Source organism: Apteryx mantelli, chromosome 14, assembly GCF_036417845.1.
Source record: "Apteryx mantelli isolate bAptMan1 chromosome 14, bAptMan1.hap1, whole genome shotgun sequence".
NCBI classification, from domain to species: Eukaryota; Metazoa; Chordata; class Aves; order Apterygiformes; family Apterygidae; genus Apteryx; species Apteryx mantelli.
Window position 1 is genome coordinate 22,350,940 of NC_089991.1, and position 16,946 is coordinate 22,367,885.

At 56.2% G+C, this 16,946-nt stretch overlaps 3 protein-coding genes across 3 annotated transcripts in view; all 3 read right to left on the bottom strand.

Moving 5' to 3' along the window:
- The window catches only part of LOC106488064 (protocadherin gamma-C5), a 230,036-nt gene that overhangs the window by 192,330 nt on the left and 20,760 nt on the right, over positions 1–16,946 (bottom strand). The gene's annotated exons all lie outside the window — the stretch shown is intronic.
- Positions 243–11,638, bottom strand: LOC136993373 (protocadherin gamma-A3-like). The gene is made up of 3 exons (XM_067305041.1): positions 9,209–11,638; positions 465–975; positions 243–328 (listed from the first exon to the last, which is right to left on the bottom strand). Exons 1-3 carry the CDS (start codon positions 11,636–11,638, stop codon positions 243–245), a joined length of 3,027 nt encoding a protein of 1,008 aa, XP_067161142.1.
- On the bottom strand, positions 12,975–16,875 carry LOC136993330 (protocadherin beta-4-like). The gene has a single exon (XM_067304622.1). It carries the CDS (start codon positions 16,770–16,772, stop codon positions 14,247–14,249), a length of 2,526 nt encoding a protein of 841 aa, XP_067160723.1. The 5' UTR covers positions 16,773–16,875; the 3' UTR covers positions 12,975–14,246.

Sequence of the window (16,946 nt, forward strand, 5' to 3'; positions counted from 1 at the left end):
CCGCCGCCGCCGCCGCCGCCGCCTCCCCGCGCCGCAGCGCCGCTGCAGCGCCGCCTTGGCCAACAGCACCACCCTGCGGCCCGCGGCCGGAACTGCTCCCGCCGGGCCGCGGCCGAGCGCTCGCCTCCCCCGCGCCGCCGCCAGAGCCCGGCCGCCGCCGGCACCAGCCGCTCGCCAGGGGCGCCGCCGGGAAGCCGGGGCAGGGCGGCCGCGGCCGGGCCGCGGCGGTGCCGAGGGGAAAATCAACGGGGGGCGCACAGTGCCTTGGCAGAGTCCCTGCTCCTGCGCCCGGCACACGGTGGGGGCTTCTCCGCACAGAAGGGTCGAACTCCGAGCGGAAAAGAAAGAGAAGAGAAGGGAGAGGGAGAAGGGAGAAGGGAGAAAGGAGAAGGGAGAAGGAAAAGAAAAGGGAAATGGAGAAGGAAAATGAGAACAAAAAACGCGGACAGCCTCCGGCACGTTGCTGAAGGCGTACGACACTCGGCCGTTGGAGCCCGCGTCCGCATCCGTGCCTCGCACCTGCAGCACCAGCGACCCCGCCGGCAGCTTCTCCCGCACTCGCGCCTCGTAGGCGCTTTTGCTGAACACGGGCGCGTTGTCATTGGCGTCTGCCACGCTGATGCGAAGCTGCACAGTCCCCGACCTCGCTGGAGCCCCGCCGTCCACCGCCGTCAGCACCATCTGAAAGGAGCTCTGCTTCTCGCGATCCAAAGCTGCTGCTAACACCAGCTCGGGCTGCCTCTTGCCGCTTGGCGTCTCCGTCACTGCCAGCGAGAAGGACGGGTTTTGAGTGAGCTGGTAGCTGAGCAGCAAGTTGCTTCCCACATCCGGATCTTGCGCCATCTCCAGCGGAAATCGCGCACCAGGAAGGATCAGTTCACCGATCTCCAGATCGAGAGCAGCCTTGCTGAAGACCGGCGAGTTGTCGTTGATGTCCTGGATGGCCACGTCGACGTGGAAATCGTTGAGCGGGCTCTGCACCACCAGTGCTTCTCCGAGCTGATCCGCAGCTGCCGTGCCGGCAGCTCTGCCGGGCTGAGCCCCAGGTCCCGCGCCAGCGGCCCCACCACGGAGCCGCTGCCCGTTTCCTCGGCAATCGCGTAGCGCAGCCGCTCCGGCGCCGCCCGGCAGCCCGACGACAGCAGCCAAGCGCACAGCAGCACTGCCCCGGCTCCCATCGAGCTTTGCCTTCCGCTGTGCCGGCTTTCCATTTTCAGCAGTCCGCGCTGCGCTCCGTCCTCCCGCCCCTTCCCTTCCTTCCGTGCCCGTCCGGCACTCGCGGGCACCGCAGCGCGGGGCGGCGATCCCGGGGCCGCCTCGGCCGCTGCTGATCTCCGCCAATCTGCTTCGTGCTCTCCTTTCTCTCCGCGGAGAGTCCTGCACCCCGCCTGCGCTGTCTACTCGCAAAATGTCCTCTAGCAAGGTAAGAACTGCAGGGGAGACGAGAATCGTCTTGTCGACCGCTCGCCGCCTCTCCCGCCGGCCGCTCGGTCGTTCTCGCCCTCCCAGCGGGTGTTTCTGCCTGTGCCGGTCCCCGCCCGCCCGGCGCTGTGCGAGCGAGCAGCCGCCCCGCGGGAGGCTGCGGCGGTTCCGGCGGCGGCGGCGGCGGCGGCGCTTCGAAATATGTGTGACAGTGTGATGAATGAGATCCCTCATGCGCAGGATGGAACATACGCCCAGTCTGGAAAGGAGAGCGGTCAAAGTAGTTTTGCGCTTCTCTTTGAGGTAAGCCCCATGAATTTTGGCAAAGCCCTGTGCTTAGTTGCAAGGAAAAGAGAGAAGCGGGAAGAAGTCTTGGCAGAGCAGACTATTGCTCTTTCTCATTCTCAGGGTCTGCTCCATCGTTTTATGGCAGGCCTGCGAATGCTTTCCAGCTTGTCTGAGTCTCACCACTTTGCTCATGTGTGTGCCAGGGGGTTGTTCTGCATTTTGTTTATGAAGACAAAAGAGCAAATAGTGTTTGCTTGAGAATTATGGACCCTGAAGGTAGTAGCAGAAGTAGCAGAAGAGAGTAGGTGCTTTGCCCTGAGCACAGCCTGACGTTCTGTCCATAAAGCGGTTGGGGTGGGCCTAAATCCGTTGGGGTGGGCTTGCTTGAAATCTCTGCAGCTCGAGGTCCACCATAATAACGATCTCACACCGTTCAGCTTGAGACTCTGTGTGCTTTTGGGGAGCTTCCAAGCAGAAGTCCTTTTATCTGGCCAGCCCATCTATCCCGCTATGATGCTTTGATAGTAACAACTGAGACGATAACATAATAATAATAATAATAATAAAAAGTTTACTCCCTCACGCAAGCTCTTGGGTTAGTAACATCCATTAAAATAATGCGATTACTAATTTAGAAAGGAAAATTCAAGATCATTGATTACTAATTTAGAAGAGATAACTCAAAATCATCGATTACTAATTTAGAAAGGATAACCCGAAACCGTCAGTTACTGCGCTAGTAATTGGAAGCACTGCTTATCCCTACTTGAAAGCTCTCTTGTTCACTCTCTTAGTTAGAGGACTCTCAACCTCGAGGAGTTACCTTAACCCAGTGTCCCAGGAAAAGGGGAGGGGGGAATACTCATGGTCCAGCCAGAGAGGATGGTCAGGTCACGTTCCCATCCCTGCTCAAACTCTCGTAGCTGCCCAGTCTCTTTTTATACAGCTGGGGCTCTGGGCAAACACTGCTTTTGCTGACAATTGTGAGTCCTGTAATCACAGGACTGTTTGTCTGCTTGGAAGGACCCTGCTAGCGAAGCAAGACCACAACACCTCCGTATCGCTTCTCCCCTCCCTGCGGGTCCATGCAGACTCCTTGGCCTTGTCAGGCGGCAGAGTTCTTTAGTCCTGTTAGCTCTTCTAGTCTGCAGCCCTGAGCATATCAGTCCTTGCGCATATCAGTAGGCAGACTTCTTCAGGCCTGTTAACTCTTCACTCGCTCGTCACCATCTTAGGCGATCATGTTCAGCTGAAAGTATTCCTGCCTGCAGCTGTGGCCTTCCTTCTGCCATTTGAGAAGGCCTGGTTCCAGCCCTGGGCTGGAATGCAGGATGGCACACCGAGAGGCAGGCTGTGCGTCTGTAAGTCCTCTAAGAGCTAAGAACAGCCCAGAAGTAGCTGGTATTTGCCAGAAGCACTCTACACCTCATCGTACTATGTTGGCACATTGCCAGCTGGAAAGTGGGCTATCAGAGGTGCCAGTGGGGTTGCAACTGTTCCCAGCGAGCTCAGCATTTCCCTGATGTCATTTGCAGTTGCTTTGCCACAACTCTGCCTTAAAAACTCACTCCACAGGCACCTGGAAGTCAGGGAGGCCTCAAGTTGCATGCTAGGCCCTAAATTCTTACTATGGTCTATAGAGGAGGGAGCGGGGGAGGCGGGAGGTTCATTTTCAGAAATTTTCTTCAGCTCCCATGAATTCTGGTGCTACGTGGCCTGCTCCTCTCCCATGCATATGAAGCCATAAGTGTGAAAGTCTTATTGGAGGCCTCTGAATCTCCGTGTTACAAGAGATTATGAGAGATTCTGGTTGAGCTTCTGTGCTTCATCTTCCTCTGCCATAAAATTGTGTCTTCAGGTGCTTGTGAGCTTGTCTAGGGAATTAAGTGTTTGCTGCAAAACAACCCCAACAGATCCAAAAGCAAAAGCCCACTCCGCAAGCGTGAAATAAGAAGACAAAGCTTGAAGCTCAAGGCTAGGAAATCTTTTTTTCTTTCCAAAAAAAATAGAAAAGGAAAAGAAATTGAAACATACAGAAATGATGGAACCATAGGTTACTATTTTAGACTACGTCACTTGTAGTAAGCACATAATAACGGGATCGAATAAGTAACAAATATTAAAGGAGGCTCCTCACAAAGCTCACAACAGAGACCATAGCCACAGCTCCTCACTGTACTTCGGACAATAACAAACGAAATTGCATAGAATGACAACTGTGTGCCAAATATACCAACTAAGACCAATGGAACTGTTACACTACAGCCAACTCTTTCACCTGCCCTGTGTCTACACAAACTTAGTTCTTCCACTTGCCTACAAATGCACCTGGCAACAAGAAATGAAAGTGCGGAACCAGCAGCATGGCCATTTTGAAGCCCAGACTGACCAAAGGAACCGCAGTAACCAGGCGTACTACCCAAAGTAACCTAACCTAAAGTAACCAAAAAAAAACCCGAAGACATACATTCATCTCCACTTTTAACAAGACAGCAATAAAATGCACTCATTTTGCACATCTCCTGTGTCCCCCAGTAGACAATCACACACAATCCGCCCGACTCTCATCTCAAACCCTTCACAACTTGTGTGGTTGTCTTTGGCCCTCATACGTTGTAAATGAGTATCATCAAATGACCAACCGGACAAACCATTTCTTCATGACATGCATCAGGATCACAACATCGACCTAAAGTTGTCATCTCTTCCCAAAAGCTAACATGCACAGGAATAGCTGAATTATAAACAAAAGGCAGTAAAATGAGTTACAACCTGGCACATTCTTCCAATACCTAGCCCAAGCTAAAGGCAATGCAAAACAGAAGTACGCACACGTATCCCACGCTCCATGCCGACTCTAACACTGCCAAAATAATTCAGCAGGTAGCTCGCAGGAACACGTGAATGTGCACACATTATATTCGTGAGTAACACAACCTAATTAGCCACTACTTACAGGTAAAACAACAAATAATGCTGAACACTGGGCGCTAAAGGTAACACACACGATAGCACGCCAGTATAACTGAACTGCTTATTAAACTTGCTCCTTTTCTGTCTCTCTGTACCTGGCTGGCAGAGAAGAGGGAAGGCCAAAAGAGAGTAGCTGCTTTGCCCTGAGCACAGCCTGACACTGACGTGGGTTCTGTCCATAAAGCGGTTGGGGTGGACTTTCTTGAAATCTCTGCAGCTCGAGGACCACCATAACAAGGATCTCACATTGTTTGGTTTTAGCACACTGCCTGTGTGCTGCAAGTACTCCTGCCTGCAACTGTGGCCTTCCTTCTGGCATTTGAGAAGGCCTGGTTGCAGCCGTGGGCAATACAGGACGGCACACCGAGGTGCAAGCTGTTGCCAGAAGCACTCTAGAGCAGGCCATCCATGTCAGTGTGTGTCCAGCTGCAAAGAGGGGTATCAGAGGTGCCGGGAGTGTGCAATAGTGCTTGTTTACTTCCTGCTAACCATCTGGAGTAAGCAACGGGTGGGGGTGTATGCAAGTGTTCTCCCCGAGTTCCTTCTCACAAAGCAGGAGCTCAGATTTCTCAGTCCTTTTGGGGTATTAATGCACACAGCCACTGCCTGCAGGTGACCCCAGTGAGGCAAGTGCTCCACTACTGTCATTTATGGCTGCTCTGCCCCAAGTCTGCCTTGAAAATTCACCCCCAGAGCCCCTGGAAGTCAGTGAGGCCTCAACTTGCAGGCTAGGCCCTCAATTCTTACTCTGGCCTATACACAAGGGTAGAGCCCTTGCCCTCGTTTCCAGTGACTTGCAGGAGCTCCCGCGCATTTTGTGCTGAGCGGCCTGCTCATCTCCTGTGCCTCTGAAGCCGTAAGTGTAAATCTCCGTGTGTTACGAGAGAGAATGAGAGATTCTGGTTTAGCTTCTCTGCTTTCCCTCAGCAATACAATTCTGTCTTCAGGTGCATGTGAGCTTGTCTAGGGAATTAAAGTGTTCACTGACAAACAACCCCAACTGCTTCAAAAGCAAAAGCCCGCTCCATAAAGTTGAACAAGGAAGACTTCCAGCAAACAGAGCTTGAAGATGGCTCAAGGCTAGGAACACCTAAATGCAACTGTGGTGAAACTCTCCATCGCAGTGTTAGAAGGCCATATGGGTGGGAAAACAAGATTTGCCACAGGACTTGTTAGGCATTCTAGCCACACAGCACTTCTAGAGATAGACAGTTCTTGCTTAAAGACACAATCCTCAGAGGACTGTCACCACCTTTAAGGACAGGAATAACAGGGTCTTAGCCGATTGGCACAGGCCTTGGCGCAAAGCCTTTAATCAAAGCATTCCCAGCTAAGTGCACTGCTGACCCACCTACCTTCCTCTCCCTAATCCAGCCTCTCACCCTCCTTGCGCTGCCTGCATACGCTTTAGTTGCCACAGAGCTATCTGACTTCTGACCTGACCTATGCCACAAGCAACAGCATTGCATTCAGAGACGTATTAAATAAGTATATATGTATAACAAAGCCATGCTCTTCATGGCTTTAAACATTAAAGGTAGGGATGCTAATTGCTCCTCCTGTCATGCCTTTCTAACAGATGCAATCTTTCACCCATTATCAGGCACACTGAGGCCTAGCTTTAGGTCATGACAACAAACATGGCCAGCATTTGAAACATCCACAAACAAAGGAATCATAGCATAATAATTTAGATTGCAGCACTCCCAGCAGGTCTATAGTATCTGGTAGATGACAAAGAAGCAGGAGGCCTCCCCCAGAGCTCCCGGTAGAGATGACAGCCCATTTGGGGAGCAAGTTTATTCAGGCAGTAGGAACTGAGATTGCATGATGCCGCAACTGTTTGCTTGATGTAGGAAGTAAGACAAAAGGGGAATGCAGCAAACCACACACCCTGTGTCCTTCAGCAGTCCCTCAGACAGAGCCCCTTGCCTCAAACCCTTCATAGCTTATATCATTGTCTTTGACTCTCACAATTTTCAAATGCATATCATGCAAACTTCAGCTGCACTAACCATTACCAGCTGCACATACACACCATTTCTCTTGATGAGGCACCAGGATCGCAGCATGCACATATACACACAAGGGAGGTACATCTCTATGCTCACCACACCAGTATGACAAAACACACTTAAACGATGTAAGGCTGAAGTAAAAGATGTGCAGGCTTACAGCAAAGACTGGGTCGCCAGACTATCGCCTTAAAGACACTGTTCAAGAGCCTCCTTTAAGGAAGGACACGTGCTATTGCCAAGATATGCGACTCTTCTCCTAACATAACATTGGCAGCTATTCCCCAAGAAAAAATATTACTGAACACAACAGCACGCACACATCTCCTACATTCCACACAAACTTTAACACTGCACTCGAAAACACTCCAAAACAAAACAAAAAATTAGGATTTGCTTCACCTCAGCAAGAAAATTTGAAAAACAATGTTTTGGTACCCAAAGCTATGTCTCCAACTACAAAGAAACCCGCCTACATATAGGAAAGCCCAGCACTAGAGAAGTCTAGAGCAGCAACGCAGTCAAGCTTAAAATCAATGTAACGGCCTTGCTGGAGGGACTCACCAGGAGGGTGTCTCCGCTGTCGCTGCAGGTGCTTGAGGGCTCTTCTGAGCAGTAGCTCATATCTCTCTGTCCAACCAACTCCTTTGAGGCAATTATTTCACGGGTGTAATTTACAGCTGTTTTGCCACAACTCTGCCTAAAAAGGCACCCACAGAGCATCTGGAAAGTCAGTGAGCCCTCAAGTTGCAAGCTAGGCCCTAAATTCTTACTCTGGGCTACATAAAGAGGGGTCTGTTTTCACAAGTTGTCATCAGTGTGCATGGATCTTTGTACCATATGGCCCTCCTGTGCCTAGGAAGCCAGAAGTGTGAATGTCTTCTTGTAGATCTTCTCCGGAATCTAAGTCTCATGGGGGCTAGAACAGCGTATATGAGAGATTCTGGTTTAGCTTCTCTGCTTCATCTGCCTCACATGTAAGAATTCAGTCTTCAGATGGTTGCGACTTTGTCTGGGGAGTTTGTCTGCTGACCCACATATCCCGCACTTTCTCACCCAGCCTCCCACCCTCAGTGCACTGCCTGACAACCCTTTACTTGCAACGCAGATAATATCTGACCTTAGGCCGTATATAGGCCATAGGTGAGAGCATGGCATTCAGTCACATACTAAGCAAACATGTGTTCATCAGAGCCTGTTTTCAGCTGAAAACATTAAAGGTACCTGTGGAAACTGCCCCTCCACTCGAACATTTACAGCAGATATCATCTTTAAACCATTATCAGACACTTTGAGGCCTAGCGGCTAGAATTTGAAGCCTACTGAAATGAAGGAATCATAGCATGATTTTTAGTTTATGTCGCTTGAAGGAGGTATATAATAAAGGTATCTAGTAAGTAACAGCTACTGAGGAGGCTCCCCACAAAGCTCACAGCATAGACCATAGCCACATTTCCTCAGTCACACTTAACAATAAATAAGACTGGATGAAACCGCAGCTGTGGATGGAATATAACAACTAAGACGAAGGTTTCCACCCATCTTCTATTCACTTAAAATTAGAATTCAGACAACTTTTCAGCCAGCCCTATGTCTACACAGACAGAATTCTTCAGCCTAACTAAACATAGTGCAACAACGGTGCAAGTGATGACCCAGCAACGCGGCCTCATATAGGCTCTTTCTGAACTTATATCTCTCCGAAGACAAGGCGACATTTGGCTGCAACAGGGACACATGCGCCCTGGCGTGCACCAAGCACCTCGGAAGCCTGCGTGCTCACCAGCAAAGAAACCTCCTACTCTCTGGGAACAAAGGCTCACCTCGTTCTGCCACGGAGGGACAGAAAGTCTCTCTGTGAACACGCTCTTCCTCATCACCAAGGTCTTCCTCACCAGCAAATGCTCACACTCTACTTCAGACCGACTAAGACACCCAGCAGGGTCACCTACCCGTAGGCAGCACATCTTTACACAGGATCTCACGCTGCCTAAATGCTTGTGATTCCATTACCCGCCTACTGATTACATCCGTTTGAAAGAGTTAGTAGCAGAGGAAAAGGGCGTGTTCTAATGGGAGAGTGATAACATCAGTGACCGATTGACAGGCTTTCTACAAATTGCAAAGAACAAGCCGATCACGAAGAAAATACCTTTAAAAAAAAGAGTTTACGTTTCTGACAGTTCCGCACCCTCTGTAGCGCTGCAAAAGCAAATTATAGCGGCAAGAAGATTCGAATACCCAGCCCGAGGAGCAGGCAATTCGAAACAAAAGCACGCACACACATCCCACGCTCCATGCCAACCCTAACGCTGCCACAGTAATGCAGCGGTCAGCTCGCAGGAACAAGAGAGAAACACCGATATATTGGGTGCACGCATCTTTGCCTGATTGGCCTCTACTCAGAGCTAGGGCTGTGTAGGGGTAACACAGAGCACGGCCGGAGAAGCGCGCAGCAGCAGCACAGCGAAGCTTAAAAGGAGCGTAAGGGTCTCGCTGGAGGGACTCACCAGCAGGGCGTCTCCGCTGTCGCCGCGGGCGGTCGAGGGCTCTTCGGGCAGCAGCGGCGCGCCTTTGTCGGGCGGCGGCGCGGCCGGCAGCGTGTCGGAGCAGCTGCCGGCCGGACAGCGGAGCTGGCTCTTGCGCGAGTCGGCCGTGAGCGAGACGTCGTGCGAGTAGGAGTGCAGGAAGGCGCGGACGCCGTCGATGCCCACGAAGTGCGAGGCCGGGACGGCGCGCAAGGCGCCGCTGCCCGCGGCCAGCAGCCGGGAGCGGCGCCAGCGGCGCAGGCGCAGCGCCAGCAGCGCCAGCAGGAAGGCGAGGAAGAGGCAGCACACGGCCGCCACGGCCACCACGAGCCAGCGCGTGAGGCTGCCGCCGGGCTCGCCCGGCGCCGCCGCGCCGCCCAGGTCCGCCAGCAGCTCGGCCACGCTCTCGGCCAGCACCACGGTCAGCGTGGCCGTGGCCGACAGCGCCGGCTGCCCGTGGTCCTTCACCACCACCAGCAGGCTCTGCCGCAGCGCGTCGCGCGCCAGCGGCAACCGCGCCGTGCGCACCTCGCCGCTGTGCAGCCCCACGCGGAAGAGCCCCGGCTCCGTGGCCTTGGCCAGCTCGTAGGACAGCCAGGCGTTCTGCCCCGAGTCCGCGTCCACCGCCACCACCTTGGCCACCAGCGCGCCGGGCTCCGCCGAGCGCGGCGCCAGCTCCACGCCCGTCCAGCCCGCGCCCGGCGCCGCCGGCGGGTACAGCACCTGCGGCGCGTTGTCGTTCTCGTCCACGATGAAGAGCCGCACCGACACGTTGCTGCTCAGCGCCGGCGCGCCGCCGTCCTCCGCCCGCACCCACAGCCCCACCTCGCGCACCTCCTCGTAGTCGAAGGAGCGCAGCGCGTACAGCGCGCCCGTCTCCGCGTGCACCGACACGTACGACGAGAGCGGCGCGCCCCGCACCTGCGCCTCGCACAGCCGGTACCGCACGCGCGCGTTCTGCCCCCAGTCCGCGTCCGCCGCGCGCACCGTCAGCACCAGCGCGCCCTTGGCGTTGTTCTCGGGCAGCCAGGCGCTGTAGCGCGCCTCCGCGAACACCGGCGCGTTGTCGTTCACGTCCAGCACCCGCAGCGGCAGCACCGCGCTGCTCCACAGCGCCGGCGACCCGCCGTCCGTCGCCCGCACCGTCACGTTGTACTCCGGCACCTCCTCGCGGTCCAGCTCCCCGTCGGTTACCAGGCTATAGTAATTATCAAAAGTCCTCTCCAGCCGGAACGGCAGGCTCTTAACGATGCTGCACCTCACCTCCCCGTTCGCCCCCGAGTCCCGGTCCTGCACGTTGAAAATAGCAATGACTGTCCCCAGCGGCGCATCTTCCGGGATCGGACTGAACACCGACGTAATGACAATCTCTGGGACGTGGTTGTTCACATCAGCGACCGTGATGAGAACTTTGCTGTGGGACGAGAGTCCACCCGCGTCTCGGGCTTGCACGTCCAGTTCATAAAAGGCCTTTCCCTCGAAATCCAGCCTTTCTGTGACCGTAATTTCCCCACTGTCTGGGTCCAGATGAAAAGTCCTTTCGAACTTCTCCGGGACTTTATGGAACGAGTACCTTACCTCAGCGTTTTGCCCCTCGTCCCTGTCAGTCGCTGTCACCCGCAGCACCTGACTTCCCACGGCCACATCTTCTCTCACGGTCACCTCATACACGGGCTGAGTAAATGCCGGAGCGTTATCGTTTCCATCTAACACGATGACATGGATTCCTGTTGATCCCGATTTCACTGGGCTCCCACCGTCAGTGGCTGTCAGGATCAAGTTATGAACTGCCTGCTCTTCCCGATCCAAAGATTTCTGCAGTATTAGTACCGGATATTTCACACCATCAGCTCCGGTTCTTACGTTCAGGGTGAAATAGCTGCTATGGCTACACTCGTAATTTTGCAACGAGTTCAGTCCGACGTCGGCGTCTTCAGCTTTCTCTAAAGGGAAATGCGTGCCTGGCGCTGTCTGCTCACTGATTTCTAAGACATTGTTTCTTTCCGGGAAAACGGGCGAGTTATCGTTAATGTCCTGGATTTCTACCTCCCCTCTGTAGAGCTTCACTGGACTCTTTACAAGAATCTCAACATTTAGGACACATTTCGCAACCCCGGAGCAGATCTCCTCTCTGTCCACACGCTCATTGACAGATAAATGGCCGTTTTCCAAGTTCAAAGTAAAATATTGCCTCCTACCTTTGTCTACGATGCGGGCGCCGCGGTGGCGGAGCGCCGCCAGCTCCAGCCCCAGGTCCTTGGCCACGTCGCCCACGAAGGAGCCCTTCTGCAGCTCCTCGGGCACCGAGTAGCGCAGCTGCCCCCACGCCAGCTCCCACGCCGCCACCAAGGCGCACCACAGCAGCGCTCGCCCTCGCCCTCGCCGGCACCAGAGCCTCTCTCGCGCCCACATTTCAAAGCTCAGGCCGCCGCTTTCGCCCTGCTGCTCCCGGCCGAGCCTCCCCTCCACTCGCAACAGCAGAACCAGGCTCCTTCCGCGCCGCGCTCTCTTCTGCGCCGACCTTGCAGTCCGCCGGCTCCTCTCTCTCGGGCTCGCTTCTGTTCTCGCGCTCTCTGGCTGCCGATCGGCCCATCGTGAGCAAACAGCGACACTCACAGCCTCAAAGAATCACTGCAGCGCTCTGGCGCCGGCAAACGTCATCCCTACTCACAGCTCCACTCCTTCTCAGCCGCATATGCGAATGCCCGCTCACACTATGCTTGATAACATTGCACCGAGACGCAAGACCACATCTTCACGCTTCAGGCATGTATTCACCCCATCATACACCGCAGGCTAGCATCAGATTCCAACGAACTTCTAGCAACATTCAAAGACTTGAGCAACGCTGGAGAAATGGCATGGTAGGGCTTTCCCATGATGGGAAAGGCTTTTAGGAGCAACAGGAACCTGCACAGGACAAGCTGCAAAAACAGCGTGGCCGTTTCAAGGGGGGGCGGGGGGGGGGGAAATGCAAGCGTTGCTTTCTGTAACCATCCTCTATATTATAACACAGGACTACTATAAGGCACACGACTACAGGAAACGGCTGCCGGACTTCATCGGGTGGTAACCATAGTAAAACACGGGACACACAAGTTCCGAGCAGCCGGGAACTCTCCTCAGCCTCAGGACTTGCACACGCTTTTTCTTGGGGCCTCCCCACTCTCTCCCGGGGTGACCCCCCCCCTCCCCCGACGCTTTTCAACACCCAATGCCCAACTCGTGGCGCTCCCAAGAACACCTTCCCCAAGGAACCCCTGTGTCTCTGTGCTGCCCCCTCCTCTCAACCCCCCGGCACCTTCAGCGTCAGGCACGTTTCTAAAGAGCACCCGTCTGGACCTCTGCAGGTAACGTCCTACCGTTGCCGTTCTAGTTACAGCCGTCTTCGGAGCCCACGCGCTCACACGGCTCCTTCGCTCCAGCACGCCGCGAAGCACAAGCGGGGCTCTGGAGCCGCACCTCGCTGACTTGCAGGCGCCTTTGCATGCCCAGGGCCACTGCTGCTGTAGGCGCCGATAGCCCGCGACGGTCATTGAACTCGGCCTTTCGCAGCCACTTTCCCCAGGGGTAAAGAAAAATGCTCAGTGTTATCTCGCCCTCTCCCCCGCCCCCGCCCCCTCCCCCAGACAAACCTTCACACTGCTGAAAGCCTTTGGGTGCTTTACAGAGGGTGGAACGAACGAGATATGTGTCCAAAACTGCCTCCGCAGCCGACGTGTATTTCATTGCAGCAATGGCATGCGAGTGCTTTTTTTCTTTTTATTGCTTTGTTTTTCCAGAGAACGCTTACAATTTTCCACTTGGTGACTGCAATTCCATACAACGCGACGGTTTCCGAATACTCACTGCTCGCCAGCCTTCGTTCAAGCAGTGCATTCCTACATCGCGAGTGACAACTCTTAGTTCAAAGCATGCGACAAACACTGTTAAGAGGCAGTTAGCATACGACAAGGAAAATCGGGGGGGAAAAAGGAGAATGCAAATGCTCTAACGAGGAATACCACATCGGCACCCACTTCGAAGGCCCTTTCGCACTTCACATCAGTTCTAGCTTCAGGGCAAGCCCTTCGAAGCGACACGTGCAATTTCTTTACAACCATCCGCTCAGATTGAATACCTGCGCACGATTTGGTATAGTTGCAGTCTACCCCGGCAACGTTCCTTCTCCTGTATGTCCGAGGCGAACTCAAGGACATTCCCTCTCTTCCTCCCTCCCCGCCCACAACCACCATTCCCCTCGGGAAGTTGGGTCTTCTGTACTCGGACAAAACCACCTTTATCGACTGCTGAGTTGGAAGAGCGCGAAGCAAAACGGATGGATGTAAGGACTTCGATGAGTCATCCCGCAGCGCCGTTGTATTACGTGCTGATACACAACAGGGCTACCGCTATACACCATCAAAGCAATTGTTCAGAAGATCAAACACACTCCCCAGAAAGAGAGGTCCCGGGCCCGCGGAAGGCAGAGAGCAGAGCTTGCACCACATTGCACCAAAGTACCCGTTACTTCAGGCTCTTTAGTAGCCGGGGCGGGGGGGGGGGGGCGGGTTTACAGCGCAGGCTTCAGCAAACGCCTGGTTTGTCTTTTCAACCTCGAGACCGTGCTGCAGCACAGAAGTGCGGTTAGAACTGCTGCTTTATTTCCTTACAACGAGTGAGACAAGGGCTTAACAGGACGCTCCGCAGCTAACTCTGCTCCGCAAACGCTTCAGAAACGGCTACAGAGGAAAGGAAGAAAAACAAAAAAACCCCGAACCAATGAGGAAGCCAAACTTTTTTTTTCTTTTTCCTTTTTTTGTTGCTGATGTTGGTGGTGGTGGCAGCAAACCGTTGTAGTGGCTCGGGATACGAGGGAAATTGCTGACGCTAATTGCGTCTGTAAGCTTCCTCTGGGAGGAACATTGCCGCGTCTCTTAGCCCGGGTCCCTCCCCACTCAGGGTCTGCCAAGTGCTGAACACCCTGTTCCACGCCGTCTTAGGAGGGAAGCGTCAAGCCGCTGACTGTGCTCACGTAGCACTAGTCAAAGGCAAGCTTGCCGAACGGTGCCGCAGGCAGCGTCCCGTGGCTCTGCGGTCGCGGTTGCTCCGCGGGGGGGAGGCCGCTGGGGAAATCCTCTTCCCCGGCAGCGCCCCCGCCCGTGCCGCAGCGCTGCGGCGGCAGGCTGGCGAGGACCGGCTTCAGGAACTTGAACTCGCTGCTGCCCGAGCCCGTCGTGAGGCTCACCTCGTAGCAGTAGGCGTGCGGCAGAGTGCCCGTGCCGGCTGCGTGGGCCACGCCGCTCTGGAAGTCGCCGGGGCCGTAAAGCACGGTGCCCTCTTTCAGCGCCTTTCTCTTGCACACCTTGCAAGCGACGAAGGCTGCGGCCGAAGCGAGGAAGAGGAGCGAGACGAGGGCCAGGGAAACGATTAAATAAAGCGTCAGGGAGCCGCCCTCGTCCTCCGGGGCCAGGCCGCTGCGCGGCATGTGCGCGTCCGAGAAGCCGTCGAGCAGGAGCGCGCCCAGCACCGCGGTGGCGGACAGCGGCGGCCGCCCGTTGTCCCGCACCAGGACCACCAGCTTCTGCTTCACGGCGTCTCTCTCGCTCACCGGCCTCCTCAGCCGCACCTCCCCGGTTTGGGCCCCCACGGCGAACAGCCCGGGCTCCGTCGCCTTGAGCAGGTGGTAGGAAAGCCACGAATTCTGCCCCGAGTCCGCGTCGACGGCCACCACTTTGGTGACGAGGTAGCCCGCCTCGGCCGACGTGGGCACCAGCTCGCTGGACGGCGGCGAGCTGTCCTGCGCGGGGTGCAGCACCACGGGCGCGTTGTCGTTTTCGTCCACCACGACGATGCGCACCGTGACGTTGGCGCTGAGGGGCGGCGAGCCCGAGTCGGCGGCGCTCACCACGACCTCCAGCTGCCTCACCTGCTCGTAGTCCAGCGGCCGCAGCACAAACACCTTCCCGTTCTCGGAGTTCACGGAGACGTAGGAGCGCGGCGCCCGCTCGGCGGGGCGCGCCGGCGCCAGGGAATAGCTCACCTTCGAGTTGGGCCCCACGTCCTCGTCCGCGGCGCGCACGGCCCCCACGAGCGCGGCCGGCTCGTTGTTCTCACGCACGTACATGGTGTACGACGTCTGGTTGAACACGGGCGCGTTGTCATTGACGTCGGAGATGTCCACCGTGAAGGTCTGCGTGGTCGTGAGAGGCGGGGACCCCGCGTCGGCCGCCGTGACGGCGAGGACGTACTGCGCCCTCTCCTCCCGGTCCAGGGCGCTCGCTGTCACCAGCTCGTAGTAGTTCTTATAGGCAGGCCTCAGCGAGAAAGAGGGCTGGTCCTCGAGCGAACAGACGACCTTCCCGTTGTCCCCGGCGTCCCGGTCCTTAACGACAAAGAGGCCGACCACCGTCCCGGGCAAGGCGCTCTCGGCCAGGGGGCTGCTGAAGGAACTCACCACCAGCTCCGGCGCGTTGTCGTTCACGTCCACCACCTCCACCACCACCTTGCACAGCGCGGAGAGACCCCCGCCGTCGCTGGCGCGCACGCTCAGCTCGTGTTTCTCCGCCGCTTCGAAGTCCAGGCGCTGGGTGACACGAATTTCACCACTCACCGGGTCGATCTTGAACGCCGAGTGGCTGTGCCCCACCGCTTGACCGAACGAGTAGCGTATCTCCCCGTTAGCTCCCACATCCGCATCGGTTGCGACCACTCGCAGAACCACCGAGTCCTCCGCGGCGTTTTCCAAAACCTGTCCATCGTACACCTCCTGCGTGAAGACAGGAGCGTTGTCATTTATGTCCAGGACAACGATGCGGATCTGGGCCGTCCCGCTCCGGGGCGGAGAGCCTCCGTCCGTGGCAATGAGATTGAAAGCAATCTCCGGTTGCTCCTCTCTGTCCAGCGGCTTTTCCAAGACTAATTCGACGGATTTGCCGCCTCTACTCTGACTCCGGAAAGAGACGCTGAAATACTCGTTCTCGGGAGCGATGCTGTAAGCCTGCAGGCTGTTGCTGCCAACATCTAGGTCCCGAGCCCCCTCCAGAGGGAAACGGGACCCCGGCTCGCTCATTTCCACAATCTTAAAAGTCACTTGTTCCTCCGGGAAAACTGGCGAGTGGTCATTGATATCCTCTACGGCCACCTCGATCCGAAAGAACTGCAGAGGGTTGCCCAGCACCAACTCAAAGGCGACCGTGCACGTGACGGACTGGCCGCAGATCTCCTCCCGATCGATCCTCTCCCTAACTGCCAGGCGGCCGGTGCTGCGGTCTAACCGAAAATACTGCCGGCTGCCGTCCGAAAGAAGCCGGGCGTCGCGAGCCCGGAGCTGCGCCACGTCCAGCCCCACGTCCTTCGCGACATGAGCCACCAGGGAGCCGCTCTCCCCCTCCTCGGCGACGGAGTAGCGAATGGGCTCGGAGCGAACGTGCGGCACGGAGAGCAAAACACAGAGACAAAGCACTTGCCTTGCAGACGCCATGTCGGGCCCGGCGGACACCCTCCCTCTGCCGCCTCGCCTGCCCGGTCCTCCGCGGAAATGCCCGCACGGAAACGCGGCAGCCATGCGGGCGGGCGCCCCTGCTCGCCCAGTCCGCTACGCGGCCCGGAGGGCGGCCCAGGAGGCCCGGACGCCGCTCGCACGGAGGACCGCTCGCCGCCGCGCTCGCCGCCCCTCTCGCCGCCGCCGCCGCCGCCGCCGCCTCCCCGCGCCGCAGCGCCGCTGCAGCGCCGCCTTGGC